Source organism: Myiozetetes cayanensis, unplaced genomic scaffold (genome assembly GCF_022539395.1).
Source record: "Myiozetetes cayanensis isolate MyiCay16 unplaced genomic scaffold, myiCay2020 scf1, whole genome shotgun sequence".
Lineage (NCBI taxonomy): Eukaryota > Metazoa > Chordata > Aves > Passeriformes > Tyrannidae > Myiozetetes > Myiozetetes cayanensis.
Window position 1 is genome coordinate 91,019,082 of NW_026086604.1, and position 26,679 is coordinate 91,045,760.

General features: G+C 37.1%; 1 protein-coding gene across 3 annotated transcripts in view; it reads left to right on the forward strand.

Annotated features, from left to right (window-relative positions):
* Positions 1 to 26,679, forward strand: part of CDKAL1 (CDK5 regulatory subunit associated protein 1 like 1) — a 407,608-nt gene that overhangs the window by 366,945 nt on the left and 13,984 nt on the right. For all 3 annotated transcript variants that reach the window (XM_050328712.1, XM_050328692.1, XM_050328703.1), the window contains 2 exons: positions 9,383 to 9,466; positions 13,910 to 14,074. In XM_050328712.1, coding sequence (XP_050184669.1) covers positions 9,383 to 9,466; positions 13,910 to 14,074 — 249 coding nt within the window. The remainder of the gene's footprint in view (positions 1 to 9,382; positions 9,467 to 13,909; positions 14,075 to 26,679) is intronic.

Genomic DNA, 26,679 nt, shown 5'->3' on the forward strand with positions numbered 1-26,679 from the left:
TGATTAGTGATGTGATATGCACAGAAATGCAGCCAAAATATTTGATGTCAGCTGTAGGTTTTTTTATTAAAGGAGTTTATAATTTGGCTTTAACACCTGCGTTAGAAACTCTAACATATTTCTTGTTGACCCATCTCAATAATTAATTTCACTTGCAGTTAAATTGAACAGCTGGTTTCTCTTTTTGTCTTGTTAAGATCCAACTACAGCAAATTCTGCTTAGTTTGAAAGGCTGTAAAAACCCCTAATGTTCTTTGAATTTTTAAGCACTTCTTACTGCCTGGTCTATGTAAGGACTTTTTTAAAGAGGAGGAGGTTGCACACGGTGGTATAGGTGTTGAAAAGAATTTACAAAGTAGTGAAGCCTTTAGTTTTACATATTTCCTTCTAATGTTGTGCAAAAGGTGGTGTGCTGAGGCATATAGAACAGCACACAGTTGAGGTTTCTGTGATAACTTTATACTTAGCCTTGAGAACTGAGTAGGTTATGGAGAAGAAAGAAAAACTAAAAAGTTAGTCCACAGTAGTAATGTTTTTCTTTTTTTTTTTTTCTAGAACAGAAGTGATTTATCTTACAGTTTTCTTGAACTGATTTCTTTCAACTTCCTTTAATGGGTAATAAAGAATTGGTCAGAATTATTATTCTAGTATGCTAATGAAGAGGTGTTTCTTTTGCTTACCATTTTCAGATGCATATGATTGGCATGCATAAATATAGTAAAATGCATTACAACTGATTTGACAGTAGTGACTATAACATTCTAAACAACATAAAGTCACACTACATTTATCACTCTTTAATGAATCATTCACTTTGTTCCCTCTGTGAGCCCTTGATGTTATTTGTCATTCAGCACTATGCCACTAGAAGTGTCAGCAGTTCTAGGGTCTTACCTTGGCTTAGATTGAAGTAACCCCCTGAAGTGTGTAATTTTTGATCATACAGCGTCTACCTTCAAAATAGAAGAAAATAATATCATTATCCTATCCTCATTAACATTATCAGCTTCTGACGATATTCAGTTGCTTTTTTTAGTAGCCTGTGATTCATGTATGCAAAAGGAGTTTTATTATGCTTTTGAAAAGAAAGCTGATACATATTTATACCTTTTTTTTTGAACTCTCTCTGTTAGTGCCACCATTTTGTATTCTAAGTTAATTAGCTTGCAACAATGTTATGTTACGTATTTTGTGTGGTTTTAAATGTATTAACACAGCTTTTAGTGGATTTGGGGGGAGAGTTGGGTTTGGCTTTGCATACCAGGATCATTTTGGACCTTTGTTTTTTCTATTTTATCCCATCTGCTCTCCCTTTGTTCTCAGATGAGATGAACAGAGAAGATTGGCCTGACTTGTAGGATGAGCAGAAAAATTGCAGTGATATTTTGGAGAGAAACTCAGGTTTTTGGAGCAGTCTTTTTGGTGTATTTGATTTTTAAAAATCATATTTGATTTTAAAATAATCAGGTTATAGACATATTCTAGGAGCACCCAGTCTTACTGTGGGGATTCCCGTTTCATGTCAGGGAAGACAGTACCGACTGTTGGTTTTTATTAGTGCTGTGTTCATTTTGTCATCTGTTCTTCAATCCAGTATTTCCATCTATTCCTAACTTTTTCCTGCTTTATTTTGTCTGTGAGGAAGCAACGTGCGGTTCTGCCTGCGATTTACTGGAGTTAGGGCCTTTTATTATTACTGGCAATTCTCTCCAACAGCTGGGGATGCTGAACACGGTATTACATCGGTCTGTGCTACATCAGCACCCTTCTGGCAGAGCCACTGGTGAGCAGTTTTATTTCCGTAGTGTAGACAAGACTTTAGTCTGAATAAACAGTTTGGTATTGCAAGTTCCTAAAGCAATTTCTGGAGGAGTTATTTGATAGGGTATTTACCAAGATGATTTATAAATTCTCATATAACTGATACTTGTCTAGGCTTATGCAGCTGTTAAAAGAGATCACTGAAACGGGAATTGCATATTGTTGCCTTAGCAACTGCCACTTCATATTGTGCTTAAATCACTTGGAAATATGCAGTGTATCTTAAGGAATTGCTTCCAACAAAAACACCCAATCTTAAGTAATTTTAAATAATTTCACAGCAGAAGCATAAAGCATGGCCTTTCCTAACAAAGACCATCATGGTTTTAAGCTTGGTTGCCTCAATTCACCACAGGCTTAGCTTGTTAGAAAAAAAAAACCAATGAAATTTAAAGAATATTTGTTTACTCATTACACCATAATCTGATTGCCAAATTGAGTGGAAGCTGAAAATATTTTAAAAATACTCTCCTAAATGCCATCCTCCATTCTACAAGATCAACATTGATAGTATGTTTTCCCATATTTATATTTTAAATGTCAGGTTTCCTTAGGGGAAAACTCTTTGTCTAGTTTTTTGTTTCATTTGCAAAATATTTTGGGTATGAAAGGAAAACCTTAAACATATTTTACCTTTTCAGATGTTTCTTGTTCCTATTTTGAGCTGATCTTTTCATTTGGACTTCTTCTATAGGTATTTGCCACAGTTTTATGGGGACTGTAAAATCATCTGAAAAAACAAGGGGAGAGGCTTTTGCCACAATTAGATTAAGGTAGTTGCTTGACTGCTCATGCAATATGATAGTTTCAAATACCAGTTCTGCATAGAGTATTTTATAATACTGTAGCAACTTCCCCATCTTTGTGGTCACTACTCTGTGTAACAATCAGAATTGGATTTTGCATGTGTGGAAACAGAGTTTCAGAGGCCACAAGAAATCAGATGGAGTGCCTTAGCAACGCTGTGCCAGAGCCAGAATAAAGCCAGATTCTGACACCTCATCCTTTTACTGCTTATGCCCAGGTTTACAATAGAAAGATCAAAATGAGAGAGACTGCTTTTGGGGCGAAATATATCTTCTGTTTCAGAAGACTTTATTTCCTTTTATAATATTGTACACAGTCAATGAAATTTAGAAAGGTAGTATGACAGACTTGTCAACATACTACTTTTATTACCCCCTTTCTAGGCAATGAAAAGAAGAGACAAGCAAAATGCAAACTTACAGAATTTAAAAGGAATCAGATATTTTGAGGACCAGTTGTCATTTTTAGGTCACCGCTCACATCTCTGAATATAATTTTCATCTGAGCTGCATGGCAGAGTTTGTATGTGCTGGGAGAAGCTACATTTTCACAGCAGGAGACCAAATCAAAATGAAGCAGTCAGATGCAGGTGCACAGTAATAGAAAGGATCTATTTACCCTGAAGCGTGAGCAATGGGCCAAGACAGCAGAAGCAGTCTACTTCTATCTCTCGCCTCCTTCTCTCCCTACCTTTCCCCTCCCCCATAGCTATGCCAACGAATTCGTAAGGGGACCAAAGAGAAGGGGTTCACTTGCTTATAATGAGCTGCACTGCCTGCTGCTGAAGGCCTGAGACACTTTTTTGTTATGCTGATTGTGTACTATTAGAGCTGGCTGTCTTTTAATTTATATCTAATCCTTCTTTCCTGCTTGCACAGTCTCAAGCCAGCCTGGAAACTGGTTGAAAGAGTTTGTTCTGTGGGCATCTGTTGCCTGTGTCCATTCTGAATTTTGAATGATGCTGTGGAAAGAGCAGTGTGTCTGAAGCAAGTGTGCCTAAAACAAAATTTAAAAAATAGGCCATTTGCTTAGACATTTTATAAATCAAACATTTTGAAGTAAAATTTTGACAGCTTTGTGTAAAGATGGGCAGTTTAATATTAGTGGTTTAACAAAGCTGTATTGGTTGACAGTGAAATGAGACACCTTGATGAACATTGTCTGCTTTTCACTTGGGATTCTAGAGTTCACTAGTTAAGAGCCAAATGCTGTTCTGTGTGTGAAGAAGACCACCCAATGCTGTTTCCAAGGCTGCAAAAAAACTGAGCAGTGTAAGTAAGGGAAAAACACTGACTCATAGCAAGTGTGAAATGGTAAAATTAGCGCATTGGACGTAAGTACAAAACAGTCTGATGTGTATAGGGGGACCAGTAACATCCACTGTCGATTCACAAATTTATTTTAAGAGCATCCATAGCTCTGTGATCTACGTAAGAGATTGAGAATTTTGGTTTTGTTGCTGATCAGTGGTGTTGTAGTACTGAGGCAGCAATGTCTAGGTCTGGGAGGAGGAAGTAGGAATACATGAAATCCATGTGGTGAAATCTGCTGCTTACTCTGAAGCACTGGAGTGGTCAGGTTCTCTGTTTCTTTCCTCAGGTGTAAAATGGGCCAGATACATGTTATAAAGATTAACGTGATTAATTATTGTATGAAGTAAACGATACAGAATTTTAAATTCTCCTGTCACTGTGTTACTGCATTTCTGTACAGGGTTATGCACTGAACATAATGTAATAAAAAGGAGGCACCTACCCATCTGGAATTGGACAGCAGTCATAACATAAGCCCTAGTGAAGTAGCAGCTGTCTATGCTGTGTGCTGAAAAGAATTTTTATCCTGGCATAAAAATTGTCATGCTCAGGAGCTGAACTATTTGAATGTTACTGTCTTCCAGTCTCCACATTTAAAACCCTAACAACTTTGTAGAAAAGCTCTGAGACAAGTCCATTCTCCTGTACTACCTTCAGAAAGGGTACACACCCTAAATTTGGAGGAGCAGTGCTGCATAGCTGAACAAAGCAGTACAAAGGAGAGTTTGAAAAGAGATGTGTTCTGGTGTCATCAAAACCAGACCATTTTGGAAGTTTCTACGAACTTCATCTTTTTTCAGGGAGGTTGTGGTGCACTTAGACTTCTCTGTTAGGAGGAGAAAGTATCTACAATGTATAAATAAAAGACTTAAAGAGTGCTTAATTATAATTTTCAAGAAATTTGACTTCTACTTACAGAAGGACTCACTTGATTCATAAAAAGTAGGTCCTGCAGCTCTTGCCTGCTTTATGGGGAAGAACACATCATCTGCGTAATTATTAAAATATATTTAAAATGATTAGACTGCAACTGAAAAATCAGGAGAGAAGTACACCAAAACTGATGTAGAATGAACATTTCTAAATTACTTTTGCTTAAACTTTGCTATACATAGTAAAGGTCAAAGTATGCATGTTTACTAGAAATATTCTCTATATCAGAATAATCTGCTAAAACATACACACGTGAATTGTGACAGTGTGTATTTTTTATTGCCTGCTTTATGATGTATTTAAATAACAAATACAGGAAAACAGCTTTTTATGTGGCTTCCAAGCCTTGCACTAAGTATGTTCCATAATGATTGGGGTCAGAATCCAAGCCAGCCTCCTTCAACATGAATTGAGAGATGCTCATCAATTCCACTATGAATTGAATTCAACCTGAAGGAGGCTTTGGGAACTGTCTCTAAATCAATGGAGGTGCTGCATGTGCAGTGTGCTATCTTCTTTGGGAGAAGTATAGAAATATAGTGGTTATTAATTTATATTTTTTTAGCCAAACAGAGGCTCATACAAACAAAACTAACAAAATTCAGATAAAAGAATGAGAAGAAAACAATGAGAGAGATCATGCACTACATGCTCTGGCTGTAATAAGTAATAAATCAAAACCGGTGCAATCATAGTTTTCATTAAGTAAAAAAAAAATTAGGGATATAAATTATCTTAAATATAATCACAGCAGGCCACTGTAGCAATATTCTGTCAAAGCATGTAAAATAGGGACAGTCCTTTGCAACCAAACTATTGCAGAGTTCAAAAACCACTCTTGTGTTTTAGGTGATTCAGTCAGTTTTGGTTAAAAAAGAAACTTAATTTGACTGCCGCCAAGAAGGATTTTGGAAATTTCTTACTGTTCAATTATTTTATAAAATTAGCCAGCTGGAAAAACTGCTTTTCATGGTTTCCGGTAAAGGAAAAACTGAGTTAAAGAGTTATCATGTCAGAATTTCCTGTAGGATAAATGAAAAAGAAATAAAAGTTTCTAAGTGATTTGATTGCTAACTCTGAGATTTACAAACTTCCTGGTAACTGTTTCAGTGTAGGAAGTGATATGACCAGCAGGGATATTGTGCTGTTTTTGGTGAAAACAAATTCTCTTTGTGTAAGTTATGTGACCAGTCCAACTTGGGATGGGGGAGTTTGCCAGACAAGTGTTTTTGCTGTCATTCATAAGAATTTTCATACTGCCATCCATAATGAAAAAAAGAAAAGTAATGTTTCTATAGGAAATCTTTCCAAATTGAGATGCCAGGGCTGAGTTTCCTAAGTTCCAGATGCTTTGGCAGAATTGTAGTTCCCTGAGAGCTGGAACTCGTGTTTACCTGTGGAAGCAGATGAAAGAATAGGAATAAAAATAAGATACTGAACTACTTCTGCTGGTACATGCCTGAAAAAAAATCATCAAAGGTTATTATAATTATGACTGTTATTAGATATCATGTCTGGTTTCTGCATATTTAAATTCTGAGAGGGGTGAAACTTAGACACTTAGAGATCCCAGGGGAATAATTGCAGAAATGATGACATATTCCACTTCTTGAACAAATTTCAATACCAAAGCTGCATTCTGCGTACTTACATTTCTTCTTAATTATACTTGGATGCAGGATAGATAGTCATTTTCTGTCTTACAAATGCATGTAGTCAATTAGTCTTGTAGATCATGAATACTCAATGGCCTAACTCATTAAATGGAATTTTCCTTTTCTGTTGTTATGGCAAAGGAATCTGCAAATGGCTGAATATTGTATCTTTCTGTGAGTTCAGTCTTGGCCAAGGCTACAAATCCAGTAACTTCATCAAGTGAACAATTACTGGGTTTACCTGCATTCCATACAGTGTGCTGTCTTAGTCTTGTGTGCCTGTCTGTCTGTATGTGTGTATTGTAAATTGGTATAGGCTGTTTGGCTCCTCAGCACTTCTGGTGCTCAATTTAAATGCCACAGTTCTGATGCTGTGTTACAAATTTAGTCTTCCTGATTTCCTCCCATTCCCGAGAAATTCTGAGCCCAGAAGCTCTGTCTAACCCACTGGGACATGGAGACCTGAGCTCTTTTGCTTATGGAAGCCAAGATGAGAAAAACTGGCAACGTGTCTGTGAAGAAACCACCGTTTATCTCAAATGATCTAACACAGGTGTTCTTTTCTTCTTCCCTCTGATTTTTTTTTATTTATTTTTTTTTATAGTATGGTTGCCATTCTTTCATCTGAGAGTATGAAGATAACACATGTAGCTCAGTCTGCCTCACAGACAGGATTTGTAGCGACAATAATGGCAGAATGTTATGACCAGAGAGATCCAGGGAACCACAAGACAATTGTGAAATGAGTTACAGGCCCAGTATTGCTTTGAGCCAGTTTTGCTATCAGTTTTGATATCAGTAAATAATGAATACAATGTGAGGACATGACTTGGTGATTGGCCTTGGTGCTGTTCAGTGGTACCATGTTTGCCTGAGGGTGAATGTTGCTGATTTTGTCCTTCCCTTTTTCATAATATCACGTGACATCTGAGACTTTAGCACTTCAATGCTACAGCAGATATTGAGTTGAGGTTTTTAAAAACTATGGTTTCAAACATTACAGAAGTAACACAACCTCTCAGTTTAGGGGAAATTGTATTATTGGAGTAGATATCTTAAGTGTCATATTGACATGTTTTGCAAAACTCCTTTGGGGATTTGAACTGAACAACTGTTATAATTAAAAAAAAACCACCTCACTGTTGGTTACACTGAATTTTTACTAAAATTTGAGTATGTTGTGCCTGTTGTTATGTGTAATTTCAGACTTCCCAGAGAAACATGAATGGAAATTCTAAATGTGCTATAAACAATTCCTAAACACCTCTTAAAAGTACACAAACATATAAATCTTTTCTACTATTAGAATTCTGTTACTGGGTCTGGAAGTCAGGGATTTTGCCCCTTCTGTTGTACCCCATACTTGTAGTCCTGAGAATGAACTCTAACTGCCTTTGAGGAAATGAGCTGGGTACTTGCTGTCTCCCTTGCTCTCCAGCATTTACTTTGGGAATATTTAGATATGTGCACATGGAAGAGAAGGCAAGAGTTATTCTATGAAGTCTTTCTGTTCAGTGAGTGCAGAAATATATAGGTATCGTGTGTGTGTGTGTATATATATATATGCATATATACATTATATGTATACTATAATGTAGGTGTGATATTGCTGTTTTTATTTCTTAATGTTCTATTTCCTGTCATTGACTGTTAGAGAAACTTCTAATCTTATCTTTTACTGCTTGTACCTTAAAGAATCAAAACATTATTATCTGATCTGCAAGTTTTTGCTAGTTCACATCAACCTTATGATGGAGGCCTTAAAACTTCTATATAACAGCTGCCACTAGGATGTGGTGGAAGTTTTTAGGGAGGGGGCAGGGTCTTAAATGTACTTTACTCATAGATATTAAAAATTCAGAGTAAAATGTGAAACCTTTTTGAGTCTCAAAATAGTAATAAAAGCAGTGAGTAAATTTAACTTGCTAGACAGTTGTAATTTGCAGAATGCATTTGTCAAATAGTTTGGAAATAATCCAGGGCACATTTAGATGGAAAAAAATAGATACGGGCTCAGACTAAAAATGTGAGCTAAATGTCTTCAAGGTTTGCAGAAATTAAGCTATACATTTTCATTACACAACTCAGTAATGGGCAAAATCAAAAGGTGCTGTGTGGGAGATTTGGAACTTTGGGGAAATTCAGATTTTGTTTCATATCTACTTGGCCCCTATATGCAACTGATTTGTCTTGGCATCTTTCATTTAACTAATTGTAAAACTGGTGCTTCCCTTAAACTGTGTTGGAGCATTTGGAAGTTGGGAATTTTAACTGAAACAAAGGGCTTTTTACACCATTTTGCCTTTAATATTGCTGTGTCTATGAGTTGTTAAAAACTCTTCTTCTTGAGTCTTTGTAATATGCAGTGTTGGCTCCACTGTCATGGAAATCAGCGTGATCTTGCGAGCACAGCTTAGTGAGATCACCAAAAAGGGATAAAGACATGCCCTAGCATTGCAAATAACAAGTGCAGCTTTTAAAGAAAATATACCTTTTGGGTGATTGATTGCACAATTTTTTCGTTAGTTGGATGAAGATGTAATGGACTCTGTGCACATCTGACATTTTTATTTGTTATCATCCTAATAAGTAAAAATTGGTGTATATTTCTGGACATGATTTTCATGTTAAACCATTATAGCCCCACGGTTCTAGCCCTTAATTCTGACTTTTAACCCTGTCAGTTTTAGATTGTTTAAAGTAGAGCTTTTCCTGTTCCACTTTCTTGCTGACACAGAATTTCCTCAGAGAATTTGATTATTTCATCTAAGAGCATTTGTTTGTAGTTGCAGTTCTCAGCATAATTCCTTATTTTTCCTTTTTGAGTCATCTCTCTCATGTTCTATTTTCCAGGTTGGTGAGAGGCAGAGAGTTCTGGTAACAGAAGAATCGTTTGACTCCAATTACTACGTTGCTCACAATCCTTTCTATGAGCAGGTACAGCTAAATAAACCAAATAACATCTTTTTGTTTTATCTTTGCTTTCTGATAATCTCAGCAGCACAGTGTGTTATGGTATAAAAAAAAAAAAAAGAAAGAAATAAGAATTTTCCAGGAAACATGTGATCAACAAGACTTGTTTATGAGATATTTTGTTTCTGTTGTGTAAATATAATTAACCTGAAATTACATTAAGAAATGTACAGTGGCTGTTTGAGTATACAGCATGGTTTAAGAAGCTGTTAATTATTACAGTAATGTTAATTACTGGGTCCCCAAAGCATTGTTTTCTGAATAGTTGAGTCATTATAGTTTCCATACATCTTTCTGAAAGGCATTTCAGGCAATGCAATTTGAAAAAATAAAAAATTCTAGCAGTAGAAGGGTCAGAAAATTCCTTAGATTACCACTTTGTCATGGTATGTTGTATCTCATAGAATCATAAAATGGTTTGGGTTGGAAGGGACCTTGAAGATCATCTAGTTTGAACCCTTTTGCCATGGGCAGGGGTGCCACACTCTAGACCAGGTTGCTCAGAGTCCCATCCAACTTGGCCTGGAACTCTTCCAGGGATGAGGTGTCCCTAACTTCTCTGGGCAACCTGTTCCAGTGCCTCACTGCCCTCCTGAATATAGATTTTCTTCCTAATATCTAATCTAAATCTCTTTTAGTTTAAAATTGTTCCCCCTTTGTGACCCTCCTCTGGATCTGCTCTGTGTCCACGTCTGTCATATGCTGACAACTCCAGACTCCAGAGAGGTCTCACCAGAGTAGAGGGGCAGAATTACCGACCTTGACAAAGCGTGGTACTTTGCCGGATCACCCTCCTTTTGATGCAGCCGAGGATACAATTGGCTTTCTGGGCTGCAAGTACACATTTTGCACATTCCTCATGCACTCATCCATTCAGCCTCTCATCCCCCAGAACCCTCAAGTCCTTCTCGGCAGGGCTGTGCTCAATAAGTTCTTCTCCTGGTCTGTACTGCTGTCTGGGATTGCCAATCCTGGTGCAGCACCTTACACTTGAACTTGTTGAACCTCATTAGGTTCCCATAGGCCCACTACTCAAGCTTGTTTAGGCCCTCCTGAATGGCATCCCTTCCTTCTATTTTTTGTTGTTCCTTTCTATGTAGTTTCTATAAGGGAATTCTTTCCACACAAAAAGATTGTCTTTGAGCTAGGAAGAAAGTACATTTATTTTGCAGAATTACTACTTTTGCTCAGAAGCAGATGACTTGCTAAGACCCAATAAAGTTTGATTTTCTGAATCATCATGATTATATTTTCATTTTGCCTTTGGGTTTTGTCTGTTTCCTTGCACTGAGCTATCTACAGCTTGCTTTTGCTACCTTTAGGTATTCAGTTGTCTGAAACTGAAGAGGCTATAGATGATGGTTGTGCTTACATAGTCACCAATAGTGGTTTCTTCTGGTTTTGGGTTATGTTACAGCGTTTATTTATTTCTGCTTAGTAGTAAGTAACATTGCTATTCATAAAATATCTGTTTCTATTAGGTATCTGGTTCACTAATTATTTTTTCCTCACTTTCTCTTTTTTTGATAAATCTCCTCTTTGTTTTTTACATATTTAACTTCTTGTCTAAGTCTTGTGTATCACTAGTGGTTCCTTGCTTTTGTAGCATATCAGTCAGATTTGAGGAACACTGACTTCCATATAGAGATTAAAAAGAAATTGCTTGGGGCTTTTTAGTGTTCAATGCTTGTTTTATGAAAGCCTAATTAACTAAATGAAGAGCAATATGTACGGGGAAAAAAAAAATGTGTTGATGTTTTGTGTTGTGTTTGTACAGCACCTAATACAGCTCCCAACCGGGACTGGTAAAGAATACACAAAATACACATAGTAACATACATAGGGAGTAATTTTGAATTCAGTTATGCAAGAAATACTTTTCGTTATTAAAATGTAAGTCTTTTCCCTAAAGTCCTGTGCAGGGTGTGTTTCACAAGGATAATATCCTACTGCTCACCCAGGTAAGCACAGGACTTGGTGCTAATGACTATGATTACTAGCAGTAAATTGAACGATAGTAAATTGAAAACCACTCTAGAGTCACTAAGTATCATATTATATATTCTTAGAAGGTGAAGCTCAGAGTCCTGATGTAAGGTTCTATTAACTCAAATAGTTACCAAACCTGATCTCTCTTCACTAAGCTCATCTATATTAAAAGAATTTGCTATTAAAGCCACATCGATAGAGCTAAACTGACAGATTTCCTGCTAGGGCTGCAGCTTACATTTGTGGAGGCTTTGGTAATATAGTTTTCATTGAACAGAGTAGTCTGAACTGACTAAAGGGTACTTTGCCAGATCAACTATCAAGATGATGGTTTCTGTTGGTGTAGCTTTTGTTTCTTAGAAATATGGTTGAGGATTTTCTCCCTAACAAATAATGGTATCAGAAAAATGTCTGAGTGTATGTCAAGCCTGGCTGCTTGGTTGTTTACAGTACCTCCCAGATATTTTCACTTAACCTCTTCCTTTTTCTGAAGTTGCATTTATATTTAGTTACTGCCCTTTTGCATATGGAGACATCAAGATTTACAGCAGTCACAAGCCCAGTGATACACTTAGCCACCTAATTTTCCTTCAAATTAAATTTGCCTGTGATGAATTACATGGGAAGAACTCTGATCTAGTTGTATTGTAACACTGTCCCAGCATTAGGACCCTGGCTTTATGTTTGCTTAGTCTCAGCTTGCGCATCTCTGAAAGGCAAAAATGTCTACTTTTCTTGTAAGATGCTTAGGAAGCTCAGCAGAATCCTAGGATCTGGAAACACAGGTTTGAACACCTTTAGCCTTTAGAGGAAAAGGGAAACTACTGGTGGTGATTTCCTCCAAGTGGAACAATCAGGTTGTGATAGGTGAAAATGGAGAGGCATTGTTTGGCAACAAAATGCTCTCTCTCCAAATGCGGTTGGCACAGAATTTTTCTCTGAAAATCCTCTGCACATGTAGTCTAAAAATCAAGCCTTTTTAAGGAATTTCAGTTTCAGCATCAAGGAATCCAGATATATGAATGTGATCTTTGAAAAGCTCTCCTCAGTGCTAGAGAGGCCACATCTGGCATGCTGTGTCCATTTCTGGGCTCCACAGTACAAGCAAGACAGGGAGCTCCTGGAGCAGGTACAGTGGACAATGATAAAGGTGATTAAGAGTGACTGGAACATCTCTCTTATGAGGAAAGGCTGAGGGAGTTGGGCCTTTTCAGCCTTGAGAAGAGACAACTGAGAGGACACCTCATCAGTGTATATAAGCATCTGAAGGGAGGGTGCCAAGAAGGCAGAACCAGGCTCTTCTCAGTGGTGCCAAGCAATAGGACAAGAGGCAAGGAGTAGAAACTGATGCACAGAAGTTCCACCTGAACGTGAGGAAGAACTTCTTTACTGTGTGGGTGACTGTGCACTGGAACAGATTGCCCTGAGAGGTTGTGGAGTCTCCCTCACTGGCAATATTCCAGAAAAGTCCTGTGCAGTGTGCTCTAGGATGGCCCTGCTTGAGCAGGGAAGTTGGACCAGATGACCTACTGTGGTCCCTTCCAGTCTGACTCATTCCGAGAGTCTGTGTGTGGATGAGCTTCAAGTAAATGTGATTAAATAAGTTTCCATGATTCAATTTTTCACTGTAAACACTGTAAAATATGTCATTTTGCCAAGAAATTACTCCACTTTTCTTTTTTAACTGCTTGTCTATTTTAGAGCCTTTTTTAAAGCCTTTTTACTCCATTTATTCCTCCAGCAAAAATGTTGCTCATGTATGTTGGGATCTTTCTTTTGTAAGATGCATGAGCTAGGAACAGCTCTTATGTGTTGTCTTTTTTATGAAATGGGACTTTCTGATATCCTGCTTGTGCAAATTCAGGAAAGGATGGCATTAGCTGCTGACCCAAGAAACACACTCATACATTTTTACAGGCATTCATTGTCAGTCATGCATCTCAACTGCAAAGGATCTGCACAGTCAAAATAAAGGCCTGCACAAAGAGAAACAAGGGCATAATTTCTGTCCAGAAGCATTTACAGACTCAAAAACATTTTTTAAAAAAGTGTTATGGGGTGGACATGAAAACAGGAAGTTTTACAGCAGGCTATTAGAATTGTGTACTACGAGTACCCTTGGGAACTCTTTTGGTCTGGATTCAAAAGGTGCAATTCAGGCCCAACTTCCTCATCAATCAAAAAACAGGACTCACAGTTGGAGTTGAAAAATGCTGAGTTAACACTGCAAAGCTCTTGAAGAATGCAATCTGGAGATCTTATTGGTCAAATGTGTCAGGGTCTACAGTGTATGCTGATGACTAATATTTTAAAGTTTTAGGATTTTCTCTGATGTTTATCATCTGTTTTCTGAGTGGAAACTGGAGATTGATGTTTCTTGTGGTATTTAGTAATTATGTCTCTATCTTTCTTTGAAAGGTCCTTGTGCCAAAGGATCCTCTGTTAATGGGTAAGATGGTAGAAGTGAATATTTATGAAGCTGGAAAACATTTTATGAAGGGGCAACCAGTGTCAGACGCCAGAGTTCACACTGCATCCATCACCAGACCGTTAGCGAAAGGAGAAGTTTCTGGTCTAACAGAGGTGAGTAAAAGACATTTTCTGCTTTACTACACTGGTAAATCAACAGCTGTTTTCAAGCAAAATGATTCCATGCTATGTATCTGTTATCATTTTATAGTTCCCATTTATGTATGCATGAAGCTTTAATCTTTTCTGACAGATCGAAATTTGAATTCAAAATATGTTTTTGCTGATGCCCATAGCTTTGCTGATTTTAAAGGCAATAATACACTTGTTTCTTCTTTCAAGGTGCAAGATGGGGAAAGAACTTACTAGAATTGAAAATGATTTAACATCAGTACCTTCATTTCAGTTGAGGAAGGGTGAATCAGTTTACTTTTCTTTACCTAACTTTTTTTAAAAATGTGTATTGATTACATAGCTGTTAAAACAGGTCAAAACACAATTCAGAGATTCAAAATTAATTGATGACTATAAGTATGGAATATTTACAATATATTTTGGGAAAAGGTCAACATCTGATTTAGTCATGTAAAGAAAATGAAACTCTTTAAAAAGAGATCTGATCCTTATTTTACACCTCAGTAGATATGGCTGTTAGCCAAGTATCTCATACATTTCATGGAGCTCTAGTTGTAAAAACTGATGGAGTGTGAAATGAAAATGTGTATCACATTTCTAAGCATCATTTGATGTCCTTTCTCCAGCACTGTTAGGATCTCCAAAAATATGTAGCACATGGAAGAAGGATAATTGGCAGTTTATCAGCCACCTTACCGCTTTTACAGTAAATTGTTGACAAGTATTAAAGTATATACATATCCTTGTTCTAAGTACTCATGTTTAAAATACATAATCAAGGCATACCTTTGGTGTCTAGTGTTAAGTTAAGCTCCTTGGTCTCTTGAATAAGCCTGGCTATGGAAGCATAGAGCAACAAAATAATGCATTCTCTGTAATGCACCTACTGTAATGTGTTCAGCAGATCATGAAACTTAAGCACAAACACATTGCTAAGCTCTCAATTGAATACTGTCCGTGTGTATGTGTATATTGGCCCGATAAGGGTCTGTAAGAGGAAAAAACAGCCAAAGCCCTCAAGTTGTCTGGTTGGACTATGTAGCTATTTAAATACAGCTGATTTTTTCATCAGGACATTTTTCTTTTAAATAATCTGTTGGAATAGAACCAAGACTGTCATTAAACTGAGTACGTGCTGCCAGAAGCTTGTAGCATGGTGACAAGCAAGCAGATTCTTGACTGAAATTTTTTATGGTAAAAATGAGAGATAAAATTATTAAAATCAAGGAGACTGATAATTTCCATAAGAACTCACTGAGGTACATAGATTTGGTCCTACCCTTTGAATAGCTATGAACAAGTACCTGGAATGCACAAGTAAATGGCTGCAGCAAGCAAATGATAAGGCAAATTGCTTTTATGACTTTTGTGGTTACCGGTGCTCCTTGCCCCTTCAAGGGAGTATTTTATTTATGTTTGGTCCACTGGAAATGTTAGGAACTTTTGCTTTATGGAAAAAATAGAATCTCAGTACTTCAGTAAATGAAACATCTTTTGTACATGGAAACTGCAGCTGAAAGCTTTTAATCACACTTGGCCAATGTATAATATATAGAACATGAACTGAAATTCTTAGTGGGAAGTTCCTCCTGACAAATCATATACGTAAGTAGCAAATCAGGAATTTTTCTTTAGGTTTCCAGGGAAAAAAAGTCATTTTTTCACAAAAGTTGCTGGGGGCTTCTGTCTGGGTGCCAGATGCTCTTTGGGTTGTTCTGTTTGGTTGGACTGCTGGGAAACATTTCCTACTAGGTGTGCTCAAGACATGTAATTATAACCAAAGGTGCTGTGAACAGGATAAAAAAGGCAACGTATGTCATATGAGCCTTTTATATCTTGTTATGTGCACAGATGGCAGGTTGGGGAAAGAAGGAGGCATCTCAGAATGTATGAATTCAGATACTCATTCAAAAGTAGCCAAATATTTTGAATCTTTAAAAAGATTCCAAGTGTCTCCACTAGATTTTCTACAGCATGCAGAACTGAACCCCTCGATAACTTTTCCCCTGTGCACACAAATGAGCAGGAATGAGGGTCTGCTTTACATTCCCAGGCTAGAAAGGAAGAGTAGCCAGCTGCTAGCTGGCTCTTTTAAAACTAGGCCCATTTCTGTTGCTCAGCAAGGAAATACACTGGGCAGAAGTTCTTTTAGGCAGCAACTAACATCCTGTAGCTGGTATGCTGTCTGAAGTGCTCAGGAAGTTTCTAGTGGACTTTCAGTCTTACCCTGTTGATGCTAAGACTTCCTCCGAACTGCTTTATGTTTGCTGGTCTGTGATGAGAGCTGGGTCAGAGAAGTACGCGAATTTAATTGTAGATTGAGGTGATCTAGATCAAAATAGTGAGATATCGGGCTGTACTGCTGTAAAACATTCCTGTGCTTCAGTCTATGCCCATTCAAGAAAGCACTCAGCTCTTTCCTGACCCTGTGTATTGCTGGGGCTGCAGTGCACACCTTACAGTTCAGCATGTTGAGCAGCTACTGTGATGAAGAGGGATAGATTGCTGAGGACTGTTACATGCTTGTAGACAGTCTGCAGCAGTTTAAAATATGCTATTTTTGTAGTTTAGGCTAGGCATCACTTGCTATTATTAACAGTGTCTTCATTAGCTTGTGTATAACACAGTAAAAGATGTTTCAAAATCTGCACTTCTCTCTAATAAGGAATGTTCACAGAAAGAGTGAAAGCTTTCAAAACTGTAGCTTTTAAGGAAATTAATCATATGGCTAAAAAAAAATAAAGTTATAAAAATGGAGAGCACCATAATGTGAGGATGTTAAAGCCAGTCACAAATGCATGCAAAGCACGAAGATGCTTCTGTAGATGCTGTGAGGAAAAGTACCTCCAAAGGATTAGAGTTTTATCTGCAGTTGTGTGCTCTCTTTCTCATCTGATACACATCCCTCGATAATTTTTACTGACAAGTTTAGAGAGAGCACTACAAGCAACATTGGGCGTCTGAAGGAACAATGGTAGGCCTTTTTTTTTACCTTTTTGACCACATGACTGTGGTAGCAAATTGGTGCAAAGAGATAAAGAAGTAGGTTGCCAAGTGGAATCAACAGATTTGACTGAAAAAGAGGGAACGCAAAGTGCAAAAATACAAAGGACAGTTTAGAGATTCCATTCACACATTGTATATCTGTAACAAATAAGGAGGCAAATATTGATAGGATTAATTCAGAGTATTTCTAGCTTTTTTTTTTTTCATACTTTTTCAGTATATGAAAAACACAGTTAATGTGAATATCCATTAATGTATTAATGATGTAGAATGTCTCACAGTTATTATATTCTTTAAGGCAAAAACTGTGACTAAGTGTATGGGTTTTGAGTAAGGTTTTGACATTCAGTAATGTTAGGCTCTGTGGCAGAATTTGGGACAGGAAGGACAGAGGAGTCTTGGAGTCAGCAGCTTGGGTTAAAAAGCTGCCAAAGCAATCAGATTTACTGACTGTAGTGGTAAGTAGAAAAATGCACAGATATTTGCCAGGATGATTGGTTTGTTTGTTTGTTTGTTTTTACTTCAGAATGCTTTTCTTATAAAAGTCACTCAAAGTCACTCAAAAAGGAATGATCTCTCCATGTTGCAAAATTTTACAGGGGGGCTATTTGGAGGGAGGCAAACACATTCGGAAATTTCATTTAACTCAGATCTACTGTAGATTTTTTTGGTTCTCAAATGCGCATTTGCTGATTCAGTAATAAATCCATGTTTAAAAGGCATATATAGCAGAGGATATATGGCTGAAAGTTGAAATCAATCAAGCATGAACACATGTGTAAAGGTATTTTTAGACTTGATTCTAGTAAGTCTAACATAGGATGTATGTGAACCAGGCATTGAAAAATAGTGACGGTAACATTAAAAATGAACATTCAGAGAAAACAAGCATGTTATGAATTACTAGCTGCAGTTTAAAATATCAGTGAATAAGTGTTTCAAAGCTTTGATCGAGAATCAGTTCTACTAAGTTTCACAGGAAAAAAAGAAGATGTAAATGCTGCAGGTATGACACTCTTTCACTGACGTAGGCTTGGAGTTGACAAATCATTAAGGGCATATTTCAACATTTTAAGATTCAGAAAAGCAATTTAGTGTGTCTTCTATGTTTGTAAGTGCTTTGGTAAACTTGCCTTTGAGATTTTGGAGATAGGTTTGCAATATACATAATACTGAGTATATTATCACTGGATAAATATTTTGGAAAAGTCAGCAAAATGTGTTAACAGTAGGAATGTAATCTAATTTTAAAAAACATTTTAATATTTTTATTAGTTTTATTTGGCCATATTTAGAGATCTTGACAGTTTATCAAAAGCATAAAATAAAATACCTAATAAATGTATCCTTTTGACAGACAAATGTTTGCCAAACCTAATAACTGAAAAAAGTTATAATTTGCAAGAATATGATCTCTTGATAGAAACAGAAATAAAGTGTGTTATGCTGCTGTAGTCCAAAAATAATTCCAGTTGTTTACATATGTTCTGTGACTAGAGGAGAAAAAATACTGCAAGATCATAAATGTATGAAGAAGAGACCAAAGGGCTGCAGAATAAAAATAAAAGATTTTTGCAATTCTGCTAACTGCCAGAATTGCAATGCATTGCCATAATCAAAGCCCTATAAGTCTGAGGACCTTTGGTGGGAAATTTTAATCAAATGGAAAATTAAGGCAAGAGGCAGAAATAATTTTAACAGACTACTTAATTACATAGTTATGATTATGTTCATAATACCTGTTTCTATAAGGCATCTGTGACTGATATTCTTTTCAAACAAATAGAGGCACATCTCTGAGTTTTCTGTTTTCTTTTGGTTTATGTGATGACATTCTCTATGTCTAACACTTCCCCTGCAATCAGCATCTTCTGGGAGCCTCCATTTGCAATATCTGCTTTGGAGAGTCTGGGATCTTGGTGCACATCTTTATGGCTCCCAGGCCATGATAATATCCACAGCTGGCCTCTAAAGTAATAGCTATTCAAGTCATTGGGCTCTTTGGAGGAAATGAGGAATGAGATTTTTAGTTAGCAACCAATTGGTTGTTCTGCTTGTTGCTGCCTGCATTTTTTGCAGTAGGTTATTGTGGGACTGTACTTCTGGATACTAATGAAGAAGCTTTATGTTCCTGGTCTTACAGGTAGCCACAAGTATGTTCTAGTTACATTAGCAAAAGATGACCTCTAAACATTACCCAGCCTTTTTTTCTGATGTTGGAAAACAGGAAAGATGCATATATCAAAGACTTCTTTATAGCCTGCCAGAAAGAAAACTCAACAAAGCGTAGCTTAAAGGAAGCTCTCTGATCTCAGGTAGAAAGGGTGCTTCACTTGCAGGCAAAACAAAATGGAAAAGGGGGGAAAAAAACATCTTCTCCTGGAACAGAAATGAAAGAAATCATGTCAGAATTGAAATCTCTGCATTGGAAACTTCCTTCAAGGACTTGGAAGGAAATGTGGAAGATATGCATTAATTATTAAGGACAGTTTTTACATATGCTGGAGTTTCAAAGTGGTGGAAAATCTGGTTCCTGAACAGGAAGTAGAGACTAGAGATTCAGGAAAAAAAGAGGATGAGGAAACAAATTTTAGATCAAAAAAATGGCATGGAGGTGTGAGGAGAGGAACCTTTCATAAAATTACGGAAACAGAAACTGTAGAACATATGAGTAATGCTAATGAAAGATTGGTATTTCCAAAGAAGAAATATAAACTAATATAAAATACACCTTCTACCTCTCTTGGAAAGCTACTTTGCAAATGCATCTTTGTATCATGAAGTCCAAGAAGGGGTAATTTGAGAAACATGTGGGGAAGTTTCTATTTAAGAGAAACATACTGACAAAAAAATTAAAGAACATTTTCTATGTAAAAATCATTTTCTGGTAATGCTCTATGAAAATACGCTGTGCTATTTGGTGCTCTTGCATCCTTAGGAGCATACCTCTTGTTGGCTCATTTGACACCTTTTGTGGCACCAGGCTGAGTCGATGGCACCAAACTGAGGGGTGCAGTTGTCACAACTCCAGGATGGGATTCCAGCCAGAGGAACCTGGACAAGCTCAAGAAGTGGGCCAAGGGGAATCTCATAAGGTTTAATAAGACCAAGTGCAAGGTGCTGCACCTGGGTTGGGACAACTTCCAGTATCAATCCAGGCTGGGGGATAAATTGATTGAGAGCAGCCCTGCTGAGAAGGACTTGGGGGTGCTGGTAGGTGAGAGGCTGGACATGACCCAGCAATGTGCAACCACAGCCGAGAAAGCAAATTGTATCCTGGGCTGCATCAAAAGCAGCATGGCCAGCAGGTCAAGGGAGATGATTCTACCCCTCTGCTCTGGTGAGACCCCACCTACAGTGCTGGACCCAACTCTGGGGTCCTCAGCACAGGAAAGAGCAGTGTTTGAGTGTTTGAGATTAGGGCCACCAAGATCATCAGAGGGATGGAGCACCTCTCCTATGAGGAAAGACTGAGAGAATTGGGATTGTTCAGCCTGGAAAAGAGAAGGCTTCTGGGTGACCTAATTGTGGCCTCCCAGTACCTGAAGGGAGTCTACAAGAAAGATGGGGAGGGAATTTTTACAAGAGCATGTAGTGACAGAACAAAGGGTAATGGATTCAAACTGAAGGAGGGTAGGTTTAGGTTAGATATTCAGAAAAAGTTCTTTACTGTGAGAGTGGTGAGACACTGGAACAGGTTGTCCAGTGAAGTGGTGGATGCCCCATCCCTGGAAGTGTTCAAGGGCAGGCTGGAGGGAGCTTTGAGCAACCTGATCTAGTGAAAGGTGTCCTTGTCCACAGCAGGGGATTTGGAACTAGATGGTCTTCAAGGTCCCTTCCAACACAAACCATTCTATGATTCTCAGAAAGAACTGATTGTAGGGCAAGGCATACAAGTAGGTAGTGCTTTTGCATGTATTAATCTGTTTTATTTAATGTGTTACTTGTGTTCCCTGCTGGTTGTAAATAGAGGTCATAAAAGATGGTGTTAAATCCTTCTTAATTAATCTTTTTTTCTTATGTTTTCTTCAGTTATTTCATGAAGGTCACTATAAAGTTAACATAATAAAAGAGATATTTCCTTTTGAAGAGTAGAGCTCAATGCCACCTATGGATGTTTTTAAAAAAACCTTCAAAAGTCTCATTTTTTTCCTGGAAAAAGAACACAAATTTGTAGTGTGATGTTCCTTAGATCCAGATTTTTGTGATCTACACATTATCTGCATGCTGTATTAGCTTTGTTTGGAGAGCTGAGTTGACTTGAATTTTTCTTCTGCCTGAAAGCCCAACATTTCTCTGTTTAGAATTAGAAATTTGGGATGGATTATTTCTTACGGGCAGAATAGATTTTTCTTGCTGGGTTTAGATAAACACTGAATTGGTTCACCTGTAGTGGCTGGGGAACTGGAATGCAGGTCAGCCACCTTAGGTCATGGGTATGGGCAGGATGACCTCTCAGCTTTGTTTCCAGCCTTATCTTCTATAGTTCTATAAACATTTTAATTTAGCCAACAATCATTTGAAGACAAGAAAACTGGAATAAAAGGTAATGCATTGATCCAAGACATTTCTCTGCTCTGGTTAGAGGACTAAAATACATAGAGGTGATTTAAGGCAGGAAACCCAAGAGCCAGCATAAGACTTTCACCAAGCAGTTTTATCCTGAGGTCTTTAATTTAATGGGCATGTTGTCTTTCTGCCCATCCCTCTGGCAGGGCTGAATTTCAACTACAGTGATCAAAGCTCAGCTGAAACAGCTCTTATTACATAGCTCCTTTTCAAACAAATGCTCACTGAAGTCCATTTCAGGTGAAAATATCTGAACTTTAGTTTATTTACTTTTAATTTCCTCAACAGACAGTGTTATTTGGCTGAATGTCACTGTTTAATCACTTTAAATCACATAATTATGTTAATCCTGTGCAGTGCGTGCAATAAATGGAAATAGTAATGGCTGGGATGATTCACCTTTAAGTCATTTTCTGGAGAATAAGAGAAGGTTAAACAGAAGTGTTCTCCCCCTTCTACCTCCAGAAGTAAAACTCCAAGTGCTAAAAGAGTTCTGCCATTTTTGTGCATTAGTTCTCATACTTAATCTGCTGATGCTGCACTGCAGGGGAGGTGGTGGATTCTGCTCTCTATTGGCATAGGGACAAACTGGAAGTGTGTAGCCATGGTAATTTTAACTACTTGACACTCCCTGTGATATTTAGGAGCTCCTTTTAAAATATTTTTTCCTTTTAATCACAGCTCTAGCACGCATACTCTTTGGAAAGAATTAAAAGACATTGTTTTTTTAATAATGCTGCATTATTTAATGTACCAGCTTATAAGTTCACTAAGTTTTAATTGGCTTTAAGGGAAAAAATTTAGCAGCCACAACTTTTCTCAGTTTTTGTGTTGTTTTGGAGGTCATCTACTTCCAAATCACAGAAGTCATTATAGGTTTGACTTTATACCTCTCCAGTAGAGTTTAATGCAAAGGCAGGTGAAGAACATTCAGTCCGTGTGTACATTTTGTCTCTGCTTGTAATGTTTAGTCATCCCTTTTCTTTTTATTAGTACTCATTAGATCAACAAAAAGCACATACTGGCAGTATTTCTCTCTCAGTTTCTTCCCTCTCTCTCCTTTTCCTGCAAGCAAACACAGAGTCAGAGGCATCAGATATTTTTATCTTGGATGAATGTTATTTCTATCTGTTCCTCATCTACTGAAACAGTAATCATAGTAGTCTTTCTACATGAATATTTAAATGAGACAACACGTAAAAGTCACATGGAGCTTGTGATATAGCTTTCCCCATCACCAAAGGTCAGTAGGAGATTTGATTTTACACATACAAGGTGCTGGACTGTTGAACTTCAGCCTCTTGGAAATGTATTTGTTGCCAGAACCATTTCAGTCAGATGATTCATAAGCTTTGAGATCGTTTTGAAGAGCAATAAAAATTACAGACTTTAGATTAAGCTTTTTTTAAGTAAAAACTGTTTTTAAGTGTATCTCATTTCAAAGAAATTAGCAAGCCATGTTAGAGGTAAACTGGAGTCTTCTGTATCCTTTAATATTATTACATGTTCAGAATTTTTAGTGGATTCTGAGTACATTAATGAGTTTCTAATAGGCTAAAATCAATGTTTGTGTTCTTGTGGATTCCCTTTATGATAATGAAAATTTACTAAGATATGTATAAATTTTGCAAATAACTTTTTTTTTATTCTGACACATCTATTGAAACAGTGTTGAACTGATCCAGCAATATTAGGAATTAATTGTGAGTCATAGTAGGATACCAAGATCCATTTGTAATCACAGTTTCCCAGTCAGACTTTTATAATATTTGGATATAGTGATTTATGTTTGTGCTTTTAATATACTTGTAATATTAGATAACAGATTTTTTTTGTGGTGTCAAGGGTAATAAGATACAGAAAAGGGGGAAGAGGCTTGTCATTAAGAGAAAAAAACAAATTTGTTAAGGTTTACCAGTACCAAATTATAGTTGGGGGGATATCTGCATATAAAAATATATAGCAATGGCTATATCTTTGACTGAAATTAAATTGCAGTTGAGTAATAAGAACGAGGTTCTATTTGGTGGCTACCTTGGAGAAATTGTATCTTAAAATATTCAAATACTATATTTCAGTGAAGTAGATGTGAAATTCAAAGCCTTAAATTTAGTCCACCAGGAATATATACTCCTAGTTATACTTGAATATCCAAAGAATTGTTACTACTGAATATGTTAGAATGGTTGTATCCTCAAAGACAGTCCACAGAATGTTGTAGCATCTATACAAACATAGTAAACTAATGCTTGTTCAAAGGCTGCATACCGTAACTTTGTGTTTATGCAGGCTGTATTCCATATCAAGTTTAACATCCACTCTGGATCCTTTGTCATGTTACCAGATCAAAGCCTTTATCATGCCATTAGCCATTAAAGCATGTTTTTGCAGTTTTACTGGACCAAACAACAACAGAAATAAACCCTTGCCCTCCTACTACAATGTCTCCCCTTAAGATATTTTTAAAGGAGGAATAATTGCTTTAAAAGTTTGCATTCTCTCTGTAAGAAACTTGGCTTATTGCCTATTAGTTTTCACAAGACCTGGCTCTTAAATTTGACTCTAAGATCAGTTCTTATTTGTAGCCAGTTCCAAAGCAAGCTGTTCCTGTGGGCTTTATCAAAGACCATTAAGTCAAAGAAACAGTTTGAAAAACTACGGATTATTTAAGTACTTCATTAAAGATAACTTTACTTGTGGTTAGTGTACAGTACCCCAGTCTTGATAACCTTCCTCTGACTACTTCTCATTGTGTATTTAAATTACTTGAAGGCTTCCCCCACCTGTGATTTTTTTTATTTCAGATGTTAGAACCCTACTGAAAGACACAAAAAGATTTTCTACTGACTTATTCCAATGTCAGTCACTCATAATAGCTAAAATCCAGAAATTACTACTAGATTTGGTGTAATTGTCTGATTGGGATGAAGGATTGAAAAGATGTAATCAGGTTAGCATGAAAGGTTATGGTGGTGGTGTGATAGGGTTAGTGTAGATAGCCCAAGTCCTGTACATGTTCCCACTAAAGTAAAATTAGTGCTATTTCTGTCTGCATGGTCTTCGAGGTATTATGCCTTTCTTTTCCATCACAAGATGTTCAAAAGCTTGTTCTTCATTTTCACAGGAAGCTGACTCTAAGGAAACCTCATGTTTTGAGGTTCCAAAAGAGTCAGAGGGCTTAAAGCACAGCTTTTCTGTATTCAAAACTCAAGCCCATGGGACGTTAAAATTTCAGCATATTTACTTTCGTTTCATTTACTGGAATCAGGATCACAACCCAGATTTGGTGTAATAATTGAATTGCTATCTGGGACTTATTTCTTCCACACTAGATATTATAAAAACCTGAGGTTTTGGAATTACTGTGAGGAAGATATATGTACTTCAGTGTTGCTCCAGCTTTTAATTGTTGAGATCACAAGCACTGAAGTCATTTTTCAGTAGGATATAGTGGTGTAAAGTCAAAGTCAAACTACATGGTGATCAATGCCACTGAGGTTTGAAGGAAATAATATAGATTTTTCTCATTTATTCTTTATTGTAGAGAAGGGCTGACAAATCCTTTGTAAAATAAAAATATGCGTTTAAAAATTTTTCAATTATAACCTTTTTTAAAAAAGAAATGTACATTTTTAGTTGTTCTCGGTGATGGCAATCACACAGAATAATTAAGGGCCTGATGGCAGAACTTTTTTGGTCTAGGTAGCCATCAACCCACAACAAAATAGTTATTTCCAAGTTATAGTTATAAAATAGTTATTTCTGGCTCAACTCAAGTGAACAAATGCAGTAATGAGTGTTGATTTTACTGTGCTATCAATGTCTTCTTTATGGCAGTTTTCATTTTGCCTTTTTACTTGGTCTTACTAGTAGAAAGAGTGTTCTGTGGTTCTTGGCCTTGTAAAGAAGCCCTCTCCACACAGGTGTGTGAGCATGTTGTCATTATTCTAGTGCAGAAATGGCCAGCCTCTGGCACAGGACAACCTAAAGAGCTCACCTGCCTCTTTTGGCATTATCCAATACCCTCTTTTCCAGTTGCTACTAGGTCAGCGTCGTCTGTGTCAGAGCACATGTGACGTGGAGGAGGAGAGCTAGTAGTTATTAGTTAGTCAGACGATGCATTTATGTCTGGGGGTGTGATTGGCAAGGCATGGTGGTGTAAGGCTCTTGGTAGACTCACGTGACCTCTCAGAAAGGTTTGACCACCCAAGTACTACAACATGAGGTGTATGGGTGATTGATAAACAGTGAGAGGAATGAAACCTGACTGGCTAGAGAGCCAGATGTCAAATGTGAAATAAAAAGGAAAGGCCCATTATTTTTCTTTATGATCGTTATTTTTCTTTAGTCTCGGTAGAAGCAAGGCGTCCTTGGAACAATATTATATGAGAAAATTATTCACTAAATGTCTTGGCTTTCAAATTGATGGATTCTTCTTCATACCTGTGTATGTATACTGTGGCACAACTTGAGCAAATGCTCCATTTTGGATTGGGGTGGCTTGGAAATTTTTGTGAAAGTTCTTTTGATGGAAGAAAGATGTGCAGGCAGTACATTTCAGCTCTTTTTGTCAAAAAAATCACATAGCTACAAAAACTACCTATGCATAATAGCAACCAGATGGATCTCTGGTCCTCAGTAAAGGGTCTTGTTATCAGGACTTGAGAATTTTTTTAAAAAAGCTAGTCCTTGTTTTGACATGACTTCATATGTGATTGTAAGTCATTTCAGTCAGTGTGACTGTGATTTATCTTATCCGTATGGAAACTATTTTGCAATTCTCACATACAAAATCTCTGATAAGTGCAGATAACATAATTATCATACAAAAAGGACAGCTGTGAATATCCATTTCTGACACAGATAGTTTTTTCAAAATACAAGAACTTTAATTTGGTAAAATGATGGAAGTAGTGCTTAGAATGACAGGAATTCTTTTCCTTTTTCAGCTTGTGTGTCTCTGTCCAATGAAACATTAGTTCATTATTTTTTCAGTGAGGAGTGCTTAA